Source organism: Haemaphysalis longicornis, unplaced genomic scaffold (genome assembly GCF_048455015.1).
Source record: "Haemaphysalis longicornis isolate Haplotype H1 unplaced genomic scaffold, Haemaphysalis longicornis Haplotype H1 scaffold_1, whole genome shotgun sequence".
Taxonomy (NCBI): domain Eukaryota; kingdom Metazoa; phylum Arthropoda; class Arachnida; order Ixodida; family Ixodidae; genus Haemaphysalis; species Haemaphysalis longicornis.
Window position 1 is genome coordinate 130,201,742 of NW_027526203.1, and position 15,447 is coordinate 130,217,188.

General features: G+C 48.8%; 2 protein-coding genes across 8 annotated transcripts in view; one reads left to right on the forward strand and one right to left on the reverse strand.

Moving 5' to 3' along the window:
* Window positions 1-275: 275 nt before the first annotated feature.
* Window positions 276-12,940, reverse strand: LOC144179971 (surfeit locus protein 1-like). Of its 3 annotated transcripts, none has more exons than XM_077708387.1 (8): window positions 12,830-12,940; window positions 10,278-10,394; window positions 7,405-7,721; window positions 6,078-6,150; window positions 5,879-5,926; window positions 5,705-5,819; window positions 3,603-3,684; window positions 276-662 (listed from the first exon to the last, which is right to left on the reverse strand). In XM_077708387.1, exons 1-8 carry the CDS (start codon window positions 12,923-12,925, stop codon window positions 593-595), a joined length of 918 nt encoding a protein of 305 aa, XP_077564513.1. In that variant the 5' UTR covers window positions 12,926-12,940; the 3' UTR covers window positions 276-592. The 3 variants fall into 3 exon arrangements, with proteins under 3 accessions (XP_077564513.1, XP_077564525.1, XP_077564519.1); XM_077708399.1 differs by having other exon boundaries at window positions 12,794-12,912; XM_077708393.1 differs by lacking the exon at window positions 12,830-12,940 and adding an exon at window positions 12,031-12,063.
* Window positions 12,941-13,519: 579 nt separating this feature from the next.
* Window positions 13,520-15,447, forward strand: part of LOC144179935 (rab-like protein 6) — a 56,422-nt gene continuing 54,494 nt past the window's right edge. Inside the window, exons 1-2 of one of the 5 annotated variants that reach the window (XM_077708366.1) lie at window positions 13,520-13,724; window positions 14,437-14,553. The gene's annotated coding sequence lies outside the window, so the exon portion shown is untranslated. The remainder of the gene's footprint in view (window positions 13,725-14,436; window positions 14,554-15,447) is intronic. The other 4 variants (XM_077708360.1, XM_077708373.1, XM_077708380.1 and 1 more) reach the window with 4 other exon arrangements.

Here is a 15,447-nt window from a genome sequence, read left to right on the forward strand (position 1 = left end):
CAAGCCTTCTGAAGTGGGCCAGCGAAAGCTTTCGGAAGCCCTCGTGAACCTGAGCTATTTCCGAGAACACTCACACGTACCATGTTGTCTTTAAAAGTGCTTTTCTGTTTGAAGTAAAAAGGCGGTTTATGTGAGCCAGCATCACTACCCGATAGCCCTTTGACGGACTGTTTGACCATTTCGGTGATCCATCAGATGACGAATGTGCCCACAGAGGCCATTTTACTGCCCCCGAAAAGTGCTGCAAGCACCTCATTGCCCGTTTCACCAGTGCAGTCGGTTTTGCTCACACACCCACGGGGCAAAGTGCGAGGCTTTTATTGAAACAGCTGGCCCATATTGAGAACCAGTCACTAGGCAACCACGGGTAACAATCTAAAGGCCGACCAGAACTGGGCAGCACAGGAAAATGCTGCTCCGACCTGGTCCTCCACCTTGCCTGATCGGGCCGATTGGTTTCGTCGCACAAGCCCAGCTGGACAAAGGTCACTTCGGCGTGCCACCTTAGCAGCCGGGCCAAGGCGCACCACCTTCAGGACGTTGACTGGGCCAACAGAAGAGGAAGTGTGCCGCGCGTGTTCATTACACGGGGTCACATGAGCGGGCGGCGCCTGATGTACTTGTGGTACCAGAGGAAGGCAGTGGCCGCACTCAGAGAGTACCTGCAACACGAGACCACCCCCCTCATTGGCACACAGCAGCTGCCCCTCCTGCCCAGGGGCACCCCAGGGGCCACAATGGCGAGAGTGCATGGCTAATGCAAGGGCTGCAGCAGCAACAGCCACGTGTTGTCCCGTACATTCTCCGAACGAAAACAGGACACTGCCTAGCAGCAGCTCAGCCATAGTATTTTTTGGGGCACTATGTACGTTTGAGTAAACTTTCCCCATAGCTGGCTCTCCTCACCATTGCGAGTCTTACAGGTGCACCCAACCGTAGTCCATCGCCCCCCCACCCCCGTTCCCCCCATGGCCTTTCCCCTCCTATTCGCTCTCCAGTCTGCGAGTCACCCTCATGTCAACTTTTCTCCCCCTTGCCGCCAGTTTAGTCGTTGCTGCACCTCCAAAGCTCCTTCCGCGTCGACCGCTGCATTCAGTCACTTGGGCGCTGACGGCGCGTGCCTTTAGACGCGGGAGTACGTACGCTTGCTGCGAAATAAAGTTCAATGCATTAGCGGTGACCACAGCCTTGTGCAATGCTTGGTCAAATCGGAGCAGGGTTGCTCGTACGCAGCAGGAACTTGAAACAGCCAAAGGTCCCTGCCTTTTTTGCACCTGAATATAGTTTTACTTCACTTAATACATTTATCTTTTGATTCCTCACAGTTGTGGCGTAGTTAAAGCTCAACTACTTCACCTTTTATAGAGTGGTCGCTTATATTGAAATACCGCTTATAACGAAATTTTTCTCTGTCTCGCTGACCTTCGTTATAACGAGGGATTACTTTACTGTGTATATATATATATATATATATATATATATATATATACAGAAAGATAGGGCAGCAGTCTACAACGCCAAAGGAGGCATAGGGGTGTGGTTAGGCTCTTTTCTTTTTCACTACGGTTAATGAAGTAAACATTTTTTTTTTAATATAAAGAAGAAAGAAAGAAAGAAAAACACGCGCCCAGAGTGAGGACCGAACCCACCCACGCGCCCAGAGTGGGGACCGAAAACACGCGCCCACTCTGGGCGCGTGTTTTTCTTTCTTTCTTTCTTCTGTATATTAAAAAAAAAAATGTTTACTTCATTAACCGTAGTGAAAAAGAAAAGAGCCTAACCACACCCCTATGCCTCCTTTGGCGTTGTAGACTGCTGCCCTATCTTTCTGTATTTTCCTCAACGAGCCCCTCATTTCCTTACTATATATATATATATATATATATATATATATATATATATATATATATATATATATATATATATATATATATATATATATATATATATTTGAGAAAAAGGTTGACCCACGGTTAAAAACAAAAACAGAGGTTTACTGACGTTTTGACTGGAGGACCAGTCTTCATCTGAGGTTATGAAGACTGGTCCTCCAGTCGAAACGTCAGTAAACCACTGTTTTTGTTTTTAACCGTGAGTCAACCATTTTCTTAAATATTTCTTCTGGCTCCTCGAGAAGTTTCTTCTACTGCTTATATATATATACATATATATATACAAACTGCGCCAGTACAACATTAAAGGGGCCATGCAGGCAAAATACAAGTTTGTTTTATTCGAAAGATTTCGTGTTTTGTGGTGCCCCCAGCGCTTGTCCGGAAGCGAACGATCTTTATTCACTGACAAATTAATCAATCTGAGTTAAAATTTTGATTCCCCTTCCAAATCGTGTGTTTTCGTGACGTCTGCAATGATGTCATATGTGCTGGGGAGCCTTGTTTACCGTTAGTCAACCTAGATGGCGCCCCCATACTGCAGCCGACCGTTTTCTGCCTGTTTTTGACTGTATTTGTACCTGGCTTGTTTTTGTCAAGGTGCAAAATAATATTTTCATGAAACATAGTGTTCGCTCGACAAATATGGTCACGTAAGACACTGTCGCTTACGCCAATCAACCAGTGTCACCCCAGACAACCCTAAAGCGCCGCAGTGCTGTGCAGCTAAACCAAGCATAGTGCGCGCAGCACCAACAGCAGTACGCATCGGTACTTCTATGTTTACGTGTGCTTTCGTAACTTCCACTGTTTGTCCCACCATTCTTACGGCTTTAAAATGAATCTGCCCTAAATGTAAGCACAAATAGCTCGTTTGGCAAGCTAATAAAAACCTTCCTAATTTGCGTCTGCTTTTGCCGGCCTCAGCCAATCGCAGAGCTGTCACATATGACATCATAGGTTCTGTTGCGGGAAATGAGCTGGTGGGTCGCACGGCCATTCCCCTTTTTCCTAATTGTGCAGCTTATTTGAGCGAAGCTTACGTTAAAAGTGGTATCAGTATGATTCTAACGAGGCAATCTTTCGAATGAACGAAACCTGTGTTTTGTCTGCATGGCCCCTTTAAAGCGCGTACAACTGCTGAATGTTGTTTGCACTCTCTGAAGATGCACTTAAATGTGCACATTTTCAAATTCAGGAGCCAAGTGTTGCCAACACAACCAAAGCAAATGGATTTTTTTGTGCTTAACATGCACTCAGTAGACTGCAAAGTTTGTACACCTGTCATTTGCCGGGCCTCTTTTTTGACGATTGCCTCTGCAGCAAACAGGCCAGGCCTTATTGTCCCAAGTACAGTTCTCTCTCTTTCTCTCTCACGCATGCACGCGTGCACACGCACACACACACGCCTAGGAAGAGCCCCAATTCAAAGCAATGCAAGCAGTATCCATCGATTTGGCCTTTCAAGAATCGCCAAAGTGCCTCCCACTTGGACTTTCCAAATGGCAGAGCACCAGATGCTACAACTGCCGTGTCGCCTGTTTCTTGATCGTGATTTCTAAGCTAGCAACCACTTGTGCACTCCACACTCAGATGCAGAACCTTGCAGCCCGTTGTGCACAGCAGGGCAGCGAGGGGAGCTAGGCAACTGCCCACTATTCACTCAGCAATGCAGGCCTAGTGTTGCATGCAAAATGACGACCTGCTCACCATGTGATGATGTAGGAAAAATGCTCATTGCGTACGGACACGTTGGTCTGGCCGCCCAGTGGCCCACCTTCCACTGTGCTTTCTGTGGGGAAAGAAGAAAGAAACGTGTCTGTATGGCACCCACGATGGCCCGTGCTCGCTCATATTCACGGGTGGCATTCTGGTGCCATGGAGGAGACTGCGCTGAACAAACACATTGCATGCTGGCATGGAAATCGGAAGGAGTGAAGAGCAATGGAATGGCAGAGAGTGAGGCAAAGTATTTTAGGCAGTCTCACTTCAGCACTAGTGTTGGACCTTCATTGATCATATCTGATGGTAGTCGGAATTACAACCCAACGGGAAGTCTTCACCCATCTGCTCCGTTACCTGGAGACGACCGGCCTCACGCAGTGGCAGTAGTCCGGAGTGCAGTGCCCGGACTGATGTGCCCGGACTGACAGATTTCTAGGACTGGTTGACTGACTCTAGGCCTCTTTAAACCTTCTTCTCTCTCTCTCTCTCTGTCTCTCTCCACTTTATCCCGTCACTCCCCCCTCTTCCCTTCAAAAGTTTGCAGGGCACGATTTTAGCGCATCGCACCTCATTCCCGCAAACAAGGCTACAACAGCGAGTCAGAAGACAATAATAAAGCGCACCTTTATGTTTTGAGAGATAAGTGACAGTGAACGTCAACAAGCATCAACCACGGAGTTCTGTTTTCAACTTCATGCATGTTTTTCCGCATCGCGTGCTTGTCCCAAATACTGTGCTAGCCATAAATGCAAAATCAGTCATTGACAAGATGTTTTTACGTTACGTGGGGGCAAATTGGTGCCTCTCATGATGTCAAACCACCAGATTTCTTCCAGGAAACCTCCCAAAATTGCATATTTTGAAATGGAGGCTGTGCTTCACCGCTTGGCACAAGCACCTCGCGTGCTAACATTTTTTTTATATATCTGACAAACTGTTCCACGCAAGTCGACATTTTTTCTAGGGCGTTTTTTTTTTAATGTTTCCCTACAAAATGCATATTATAATTTTTTTAACAGAAAAGTGTTTTATGCCGGGATCCACCAAGATCTGACTGACATCATATCCATCACAGAAATGACATCACCAGAAAAACGCGGCTGCACCAGGATTTGAGCCGGGTGCTCTGTCGCCGCAACAGGAGGTTCCAGGCGCCTCACCGACTCCGCTATGAGCAGAAGCGCAGACAGCCGTACGAACACGCCATATATCCTTCCTATAACCTCCTCTATTTCGATGGTGCTGCCGTCTAAGAAAGGTGAAGCGAAGTAGTGCATCCCGAGGCTTATGAGCGCCGGCAGTTGGCGCCAGCTGAGCTTGTCACAACGCAACCATCTGCCATACACTCCACAGAGCAGGGACACAGTGGTTGCATATTTGCGAAAGCGACACGCCAGCAGGTTGTCACTCGCTAAGCACACCCACAAGACAGCCGCGCAAGTTATGCTCTTTCACTGCGGCGGACCGTGAGTTCATCAAACGATTCGCTGGCAACCCATTTGGTTTCCTTTGCATGGTTTGCGAGGGCGTGTGGTTTCATTCGGGTTTTTGCAGTGCTCCGGCGCGGGCAATCCAGTGTCTAATGTTGATGCATCTGACGGTGTCATACCGACGAAGTATAAATAGCAATGTGTAAGTTCATATTGATGCAGAATAAACATTCAACTGATCCTGTGAAGGCACATCTCACTTTTGTGTTTTACTGATTCCTATGAAAGAGGGATCAACCACACTTTGTTTTCTACTAATGGGGGTCTGTTATATAAAACTTCTTTTTTATCATTTTTTTTCGACAACTTGACAAAAATTTTGATTTTGATATTTTTTTCGCAACTACGATGTATGAAAACTTAAAAAAAACTGGTGTTATTGGAAAGGCTGTTAAATAATCTGCATTTTGTGTTCCTGTATTTAGTGCCTAACCAATTTTTTTAGCAGAAGAAAAATTCTTTTAATGAAGCCCTAAAAATCAGTTGATTTTCCCACGGTCACAAAAGAGTTAAGCAGCTGCCCAAACAGGTCAAAGGAAGCCACATGCGGGCAGCAGCACGGAAAAGACAGCGGTTGGCGGCGGGCAGACTCCTCACCCGCCACGGCGTCCACGAGGACGGGCGCCGCCCCCGAGGCTTCGGCCATCTGTGCCACGTCCTTGTAGTGCCAGAAGCGGCCGCTGCTCGGCTGCTTGGGCCCCAGGGGAGGTCTCTGCAACCAAGGGGCCACTGAGCAGAGCTGGCGACAAGCACCGCTCGGGTCGCTCATACCGTCTCTGTCATTCGCACTATGCCGACCAGTTCCACCTCGCCGCGTATCTGAAAGAGAGGCACCGAGCTTGGCTTCTTCAAACAAGCACTGGCAAGGCAGTGAAAGCTGCACTCAAGAAAGGCAGCATCGCCACACGTCTTCTAGCTTTCGCCACTTGCAACAATGACAGGTCCCCCCGGGAAGATGAAATGCCCATACCTGTCCTTCTGGCCGCTTGTGCGCAGACGTCTTGGACTTGGGGACCCAGCCACGGTTCACCAGGATTGTCAAGCTTAGGACAGGGGGGATGGAGAGCACGCCAGCATGAGTCCCCCAGTACACTTCACTTGGGATGTCATGTGGAGTGCACTTAGCAGGCAGGGTGACGCACGGTGCCAGGTGTCCCTGGTTGGAGCTCTCAACAGGCCAGCTCATCGGAGCTCACAAAAGAACAGCTTGTACAAGGGTCAACCACTTGGCTCTCGAGATCAGTCTGGACTGGAGCCGCTTGTAAATAGTCTCTTTGGCTTGACAAGGCCTCCAAAGTAATCCTCCCGCTGGCCTGTTCAGTTTGTGAAGGCTTTCACAGCAATGTAACTCCTATCTAGGTCCACTTGCTGAAGGACCTTCGTTGTGACACAAACTGAATAAAGCTGCCGTTTGGAAGAGTTCTACGTATACTTTGAAGAATTTCAAAGCGCTGCAGAAAAACAAGGGACACCACCGTATTTTTGTTCCTCGTTTTTCTGCAGCACTTTCGAGCCCTTGAAAGACACAAACTGACACCTAGGAACCTCCCAATGCCACCACATTTGTTGCTCAGGACACCACCCCAGGCATGCCTGTGGCCTTCACTTGGCACCAGCAGTCCTGACGCGCACACAGGGAACAATTGTGGGTGCACTCAAGACTTGACCGCAGGCGTTGGGCTCACCCGGGCGATTTTCTCAACTCTGCACCCTTCAAGGGGCCCTGAAAATGTCCCCGATCAGGGCAGGATTGCATGGGGCGCCACCTGGGGTGTCCAGGACAGAACATGCGATGCCCCATGAACTGGCATTGCATGTTTTGTTCTGGATACCCCAGGTGGCATTGCTGTCACAAGGTAGTAATCTGGTCCAAGATGGCCACCAATTTTCCTGCAGGCAACAATCGTCTTTATCCATTCTCTAAATAAGTAGGCAATAGCCATTGCCGTTTTTGGTGCTAAGCAAAATAGTCCAGAAAATGTGACCTTTGTGCACGTAAAGCTTGAGTGCTAACAGAGAAGTGGCTTGCTTATGCAAGCGTTTTATAAAGGCACTCCTTTATTGTTGTAACACTCTGTATTCGAAGAAATTTGACATACCCATGAAAAGCAAGCTTTCAGTGTTGTGGGCATTGACAGGAGGGAATGCGAGCACATGGAGACGAGAAGAAGCAAATGCGATAACGTCGCCCCAAGTTTCTGAAAGTGACGCCTCTTTTGCTCCCTTTTCTGCCCGTTAAAATGAGCAGCTGCAACCAGAGAAAAGACCCAACGAGAGCAAGGAGAGGAGGCACTCACTCCCGGTCCCTGAGCTTGAAGGGCGTGATGACAAGGTTGCCCGTCTGCGTGGGTGCGGACAGGACGCCCCTGCGCGACGCTTCCCCCGCCGGCTCAATGGGCGACCGGGGCCCCACGTACATCTCGCGCTCGTGGTCGAAGCTGCCCACGAGCCTCACCCGCCTGTACTCCATGGTGGCCAGCTGGCTGAGGTCCTCGGGCAAGGCGGCGGCGGGGGGCTGCGTGGTCTTGCTCTGCAGGTCCTCAATGAGCTGTAGCTTCCAGCGGCGCCTGCGCACCTGCCACGTGCCCAGGGCAAAGGTGGCCACGGGCACCGCCTGCATGGACAATGAAGGGTTCTCGACAGGGCCCAGCCATAGCACAATCATCACTACTTCATCTGTTTTCCTAATATCTCGCGCAATTGTCCAAATTTTGCTCTGAAATTTTTCCACTGTCATTGGAAAACAGCTGCATTTTGAATCTTTGTTTGTATTTTGATTTGATTGCTTCAAACTACTTAAAAAAGTTTCTCACTTAACTAAAAATTCCTAAACCAAACTTTAGTTAACTAAAAATAAACTAGAAAAAAATTGCGAACCGGTCCAAGCTTCTGAACCGGTTTGGTACGTGATTATGTCGAACCGGAATAAAATAAATTTGCTTGATCCCAGCCCTACAAGCCCAGCCATAGCACAAGAAACGGCCGCAGGGCCCGTTGCCCATGGACCTTGCACACTGCTCTGTGCCACATTCACCGAGGAGGCAGCAACCATGGTACTCCTCGAGACCACCGCCTTTTGAATCGTGTGGCTGCTACTCTGTCAGCCGAACACAACAGGAGAGGTAAAGGGGCGTTTTATGGCTAGACGAGAAAGCTGCTTCACTGGAATGCAATAGGCCTTTGTTCAGTAGGGACTTGCACATGCACGCACTGCCAGTTCCTTATTCTCGGCAGGCAATACAGGCAACACATTAAACTCTCGTTACAAGGGACACTTGAAAATGGTTTGGTTGGTTTTGCTACGTTCACCATGTTATCAACATCGCATACAAGAAACATGGTTACTAGACACACTCGTTTACTAAGCACAACTTTTTTTACACCCCTAGAGTAAACTCTTCACCATTTAGAAGAAACACGATAAAAAGAGAGTCAGTATCCCACATGAAGATCCTGTGGAAACTCCTTCAGATGAAGCTTGGGCCAGCATGCAAAAGACCACAGAGGTTCCACTAATTGTTCAGATGTGTGCTCCGAAGAGCTTATAGATCATGCGAGCCTCACGCAAGTAAATGGTGCCCTAGGGGGGAGGAGGATGAGAGCATTGCAGAGTGGAAAGTGTCAGCAGCTGAGGCTGGCAAACATTAAAGGAATGCTCCAGAGGTATTGAAAGCAACCAAAAAGGCTTGCAAAGCAGACGTCCAGAAATTGAGAAAAAAGAGTGCACTGCCTCAAAAAACAAACTCGAAACCATCCTGGACAATTTCCTGTCAATGTGTTTAAATACACTTTCATGCTGGTGTACAGTAAAGTGACCTCCTCAGTGCTTTCAGAATTTGGGCTTTTAGAATTAGAATTCATACAGCAAAACTGGCTGACAAGTTTTGTTGCATGAACAAACCGGCACATTCTCAGCTTGCTGCAGCCGCCACTGCTTCCTAGCGCTGCCTCTTCTTGTTTGACAGCTCACACACGAAAAAAAAGCTCAAAGGAAAGAGGCTGTCCATGCGGCGAGCAGATGGCTACCAGTGAGGGAGCAACAAAGACAAAACGTAAGGAAAACAGCACTTGGCCCAGTGCCCATAAGTCTCGAGAATGAACACCCGTTCTCGTGGCTTTCACCTGAAAGGAACGGGTGACGCATGGGTGGGGAGGGATTGAGCGACAAGTATGTTTCGTGCCTGGCACGTTTAGTTCGCCGTGGTGGCTGCTAGAATGACCGGTACTGGAACAAGGTCTATTCTTTGGTGGTGGAAAGCACACGATCCAGTAGTAAACAGGTGCTACAACTGCAATTTCTGCGCACTAGTCCCCTATGGATCCCAATGTGCACTACCACTTCTGCAACCTGAAAAGGAATTAAAAGAAAGACCCAAGAGCACGTTTCAGAGCAACTCTCTTCTATCAGAGGGAGGCCCTACGGGAGGGAGTGAGGGTACAGGGCTTCCTTTTTTGCTTTTGCAGCAACACTGACCTGATGTTCAACCAATTAACCGAGTGAAGATGGAATCTATAACTTCATGGGGCATTTCTCGCAGCACTCGCTGTTTCTAGGAGCAGCTAGCTGCTGCTGCAATGCTATGCACAGCACCAACGTTCACAGACACGATGTTGTCGCTTGCAAAAACCACTGTGCTTCATTGGTAAAAGAGAAGTACCTGCCAGCTGTTTTGTACCTGGTTGCGATGCAAGGGCCCCAGGGTTCAAATTTGTCGAGTGCTGTCTCTGCTTTGGATCTATACAGGTTTCCATATGAATGGCCAAAAATGTGCTCTTCAGTGTTTTTTGCACACTACAGTTACTGTTCGGTGTAAATACTATCTGCACTAGTTAAGTAAGTGTGTTACTTACGTATATGTACTGACGCTAGTTACTAACAGAAGGGCACAGACCCTTCAAGCCCCTTTTTGTGCAGTTTTGTCCGTGTTTCTGACATCTCTATTTTAGTTGGATGTCAAATGAATTGATTTATTGATTGATTAGTTACATCTGCCATTAATTTCTCGGACACAAATAAAGTCTCCAGATGTACAAGTTTGCAAAGCAACACCAAGAAATGTTGCAAAGAACTTTGAGCAACACATGCTTGTGCCACAATCCACGTCCACAGTGGCTCAAAACTTGTGTCGCAAGTTGTCCAGGTTCTTGGCCCTGGCCCGCCTGTGCTCACCAGCAGGGAGTAGCCAGCCACGCCAATCTCCTGGGGCACCCGCAGCCGGCCACCGGACTGTCGCCGCACGCTGGCCTGCCGCCACCATGACAGGAGCCCGGCAGTCGCCCGGCCCAGCTGCACAATGGACCCAAACTGCTGAGGAGACCACTGCAGGCACTGCAGCACACCCCATCTCAAAAAGCAGCCGGTGGCCACCACGGCAGTGCTCGGGGTGACCAGAGGGGCGCAAACCGCAATTGGCGAGTCTCAGGCTTTCCTTTGGCTGTTCTAACATGCGAGCACGCTTTCAGCACATACTTTGGACATAAAACATGTTGGCCAGTTCAGAGCGCCTTCTGCGCCACAACTGTGATTGTGCGAGGCTGTCCACAAGAGGCCCTACTTTGCACAGCTGGCCTCGACTGAAAACAGCAGCATCCATGAGCAGGCCCCTCCTCATCGGGAGGGTTTCAAGTGAAGAAAACCACACTTGGCCACCCACTGCTACCCCCACCAAGGACAAAAATGAGGTTTGTCCTAACCACTCCGACTTGCTGGGTCACTGCACTTGGAAGGCAGGGAAAGTCTCGTTTTTTTTATCCCAGTGCGCAAACGTGGCCACACTAATGAACCCGACGTGGCTGCCAATTCAGCATGGTCATAAGCACAAGATTAAGCTTGGCATGGAAGGAAAATATCGTTTTAGGGCGACCTTTCCTACAGGGGAAGCCCGTGCACAGGAAAGTGAGAGACAAATGGCAATTTTCAACCGCTTCTACAGTTCACCTGTGAACATTTACGAAAAGAACAGTCATTGATAACACGCACATTAGCACCTGTTATCTGTGACACTATAGTTCGTTTCAGACGCTGCGTGCAGCACTGTGGAGGCTACATTGTTGTCGACAGTCCACCCACTGAGAGCGCCTAACTCACCGTGAAGGAAAGCAACAATAGGAGCCGAGGCCTTGCGGTTCCACCTGCCCAGAGGGGAGACAGAAATGACCTTTCATGGCCCCCTTCACGGCGAGTTAGGTGTGCTCAGTGGGCGGAATGTTGGCAACAATGTAGTCTCTACAGTGCTGCACGCAGTGTCTGAAACAAACTATAGTGCTTCAAGGTAGCCCAATGTCATTTCAAAAACTACGACTATCACTCAGTAAAATGAAAATTCGATTGACCATAGCTTACTTTCAACGGCTGAATGCCGAGTTATTGTTTTTTAACTCATTAGTTTTGCAGTTGTGATAAAGCCGTGTATGGTTTGCCACTTCACCAAAGGAGAGACGACGTTGAAGCAGGTGGTGCTAAATCTAGCCTGTTAATTATTAATTACTATTAGTAATTACACATAACTGGACGTAACCAGCCCTGTCCAGATGGAACGCCAAACCGCTTCTACACTCACGGTGAGAGCAGTCTTCTAATTTTTGTTCAGCCAGCCAAACCACTACGCCTCACCGACTAGCCAGAGTCCTTGCGATAGTTTCCAAAATGCGCTGCTCATCTGGAGCCACTTTCAGAAAACAAGTGTACGATGTTGTTTCATAGGCCAACTTGTCCGCGGCTTCATTTCCAAGCCCTCCTATGTGGCAAGGAACCCACTGGAATGGAACACTAAGACTGTTTTCATTTAGCTGCTGAAAATTTAATTCTCTTTGGTGACCACTACACCAACCTTGGGTTACCAAAGGAATGAAGAGGACAGAGGGCATGCAACGGAGTGGTCAGCTTGGTTTAAAGAACTTCGAAGGAAAGCCGCTTTGCACACCTCTTTGGACGATGCCATTTTCCCTAAAGGCCATTGGATCACAAGGAGAAACATTTTGCGCCTGATCCTCCGTTTTTTTTTTTTTGTTGTTTTTGAGGGCCACAAGCCTCAGTGACTTGGGTGATTTTCCACGCGTAGTGGCAAAAGGTGTTGATCGAGGGAGGCTAGGTCCATCCGTTAATTAACATCACTACCACCACTATGCGCAATCAGCTACTAATAGTAATTACAGATGACCAGACGGAACTTTAGCGATGCATGCTACGTCGGCCGTTTTATCAGTGAGGGATGGCAGGTCGGCCAGTTGGATCACGATCACGGCGGGCTGCTCTACCCACGAGTTGCGAAGCGAGTGCGCTATCACACAACAGTAGCCACGGCCACACGCACGCACGAAAAGAGAGGGGGAGTCGAACAGGCGACTACAAAGCCAAGAGACGGAGACTCCGGCGTCGGAGGGTTCCACCGGCAGTATTTGGCAGTTGTAGTCCCACGTGCATGGAACTCTAAAAACTTGCTGTTTGGGTTCCGTCCACACAGAGCGCTACTCTTTCGTCTGGACGGAACTCTACACACTTTCTTTAACGCGGCTGTACTACGTGCATTGTAACTACGGCGATTTTCCCCAACGTTCGCCATAGAAGAGCAACAAATAAGCACTGAAGACCAACAACATTGGCCACGATATGCATCACACGTAAAAACAAACAAGGCTTTCGGCGCCCTTCCAGGCAGCTTCCGCGCTGCAACTACAAGCACTCACACATTTCCCCTGCATTCTGCTCGGCTATCGAGTCACCTTTATTGCAGCCTTCAACCAGAAACCGCATGCGGCTGAAAGCCTAAAAGTAGGAAGAAATTTCGCGTTTCCATTGGCTCCTAAAAATGACGTCATCGCTGCTAGTGACGTCAACAGTTGGGTTTGTTCGATTTACGGCAGTGGGCCTCTTCGATTTTCCACTTCTGGCTCCCCGCGGGCTGCCCGCGGGTAGTCCGAGGATTCCCCGAAGCCATAGGGATACACGGGAAAATCGAATGTTGGACTGCTTCTCGGGGAGTCCGCGGTGAGCCCGAGACTGTAAATCGAAGAGGCCCAGTTCTGGCAGCCCGCTGGCTGCCAGAAGCTTGCTCTTATGCAGAAAGTTGCGTCATAATTGGTGTACACCAGAAACCGAAAGATCTCAGGCTAGCCGCAAGGGGCACTAAAGGCAGAAACCTTTTTTTCTGTCGTCTGCTACGGGCCACTTCACAAATATGTTTCGTCGGCGCGCTCGATACAGACGGGCTATATAGAGGAACTCTAGCCCTTTAAGACGGGCCTCTTCCCATCCAGAGTCCACTCTTTGCCCCCATTTTCCATAGGGTGGTTACGATGTTTCGCCGAACATCACTAGAAAAGCCAGGAGTAGTACACTATACCAGGAGGGACAAAACGTGACGTCATATCCGCCAAGGGCTTACTCTCTCTCGCGGAAGTGGTCGGTGAATTCCTCCGACGAAGGGCAAGTGGATGCCTTGCAGTTTAAAAATGGCGCTGTCGATACGAGTGGTGGAGTCGGCGGCAGCATACGTGGATGTTTCGTGAGCATATGGAGCGGCATCACGTTCGACGGGCGTCCTGATATGACACCGCCAGCGAATGCGTTGTGAACGGCGCAAAGTACTGGCATATCGGCCTGCCTGAGAGGGGACTGGTAAGAAGTACCGTAGCTTGTCGCTCGCTGTGATGCATCTCTGGCGCGATTTCACGAAAGGCACTCGATGAAGTCGCGACGCGAGATAAGAGCTATTTATTTTATTGTTTCTAGAGTCTGATTTGCACAGCGACTGACAAATGCGTCGCTTCTTGGCGCCTGCGTTTGAGCGGATGGGAGCGTTCAGTGTTGTGAGAGTTCCTACAATTTTCGTGGCCTAGTGGCGCATTCAGGGTATGCGGGGAATTACGGCGATCATTTCAAGCTTTGGCTTAGCCCCGTCAAAGCGATGGTGTCAATTTTCGTTCCGCCGAAGCTCGAGCTTTGCCACGAGCACCGTTAAATGGGTCACGGTGCAATACGGAAAAACAACACGAGTGCCAAGAAGGGTAGAACAAGAGCGAATCAGTTTGTGCCGGCTAGCTTGCGGACCTAAGTCGGACCCCGTCCAAGTTCGTCAGGACGCACTGGTTCACCTATTGGTGTGCACCACGTTTGTGCACGGTCATTCATAAGGTGCCGTGCAGGAGGGCCGGTGGCAGGCGACTCTTTCAGCTACATGGACGTGCACGTGATGGTTGTTTGTCTGCGCTGCGGTTAATCAGAGGTGCTGATAGCAGCAGTTTACACAGCACTAGAATGATTGTTTTGATTGTTTCTTTTCAAGGAGACGCGTTTTTGAGAACATTGGTTCTCCGCACTCGCCTTTCAGCTGGATGCCCGTGGAGAGCCAGTTGCCGTGTATGGGCAGTTCGTGTTTCTGTGGTGCAGGTGCTGCTCCCGCCCACTAGGCCCCTTCTCCGTGCGTGTTCTCTCATCTCTCCTACTGGTCCGTCCTCGTGGGCTGCATTCCTTCTCTCGTGCCGTTCTCTTTGACACTCCGTGGGGCTGGAAGCAGTTGTTTGATGATGCACGAAATGACAGAAACACCTTGCAAAACTATCATTAGAAATACTGGCTTCTTTTTTTAAACTAAGGTAACAGACAGGCTGCTTATGCAAAATAAAAGTGAAGATCACATCATTGTCATCGTTTTTTTACCCTTCAGAGCCTCTGGCGAGGTATTGCATGAGATGGGGGGGGGGGGGGGGGGTTCTAAGTAGAGCATTCACCAAGGCAGTGGTCAGTCAACGGAAGGCTAAGGTTACAGTGCAACGATTAAAAAAAAAAGCTGCTCAACACGTAAAATAAGCACGCCAGAAGTTAAGTAGAACTTCGTGCTGGGCTAGTTGATGAGTACCCATGGTTTGATGTGCAACAAAAAACACGGTTGGTGAACACCACGTAGACAGGACATTTTGCCTGTCCTATCTACTTTGTGTTCGCTGTTGGTGTTTTTTCGTTGCACATCAAACCTTGGGAAAGGATGTTAAACAGGCCATGATGACAAAATAAGGGTTTGTTTTATTTGGCGTTTCGTGTTTTATAGTGCCCCCAGCGCTTGTCTGGTGGAAAACGATGCTTTATTCTCATAGGAATTAAACATTCTAAGCTAAAATTTTTTTAATTCTCCCGCTAGATTGTGTTTCATGATGCCAGCGATGACATATTCAGGGAAGATGCCTAAAGCAAATGTCAGTATGTCAACTAAGGCTGCTGCAGACTGCAAAATGTCTGTTGCCTTGTTACCGTCTGCTTTTATAGATGGCACGATGATACTGCTCCGAACCACTGTCTGAACTTGCTTTATTTCTGACTGGATATGTACCTGGCTTTTGTTACG

What these genes read in the sequence shown, in the direction of transcription:
- LOC144179971 (XM_077708387.1), bottom strand. Translation starts at nt 12,925, where the DNA reads ATGACGTCATTTTTAGGAGCCAATGGAAACGCGAAATTTCTTCCTACT. An exon ending in TGGCTGGCTACTCCCTGCTG is followed by an intron (nt 7,722 to 10,277) that starts GTGAGCACAGGC and finishes TTGTCCATGCAG; the next exon opens with GCGGTGCCCGTGGCCACCTT. An exon ending in TTTTCCTACATCATCACATG is followed by an intron (nt 663 to 3,602) that starts GTGAGCAGGTCG and finishes CTCGTGTTGCAG; the next exon opens with GTACTCTCTGAGTGCGGCCA.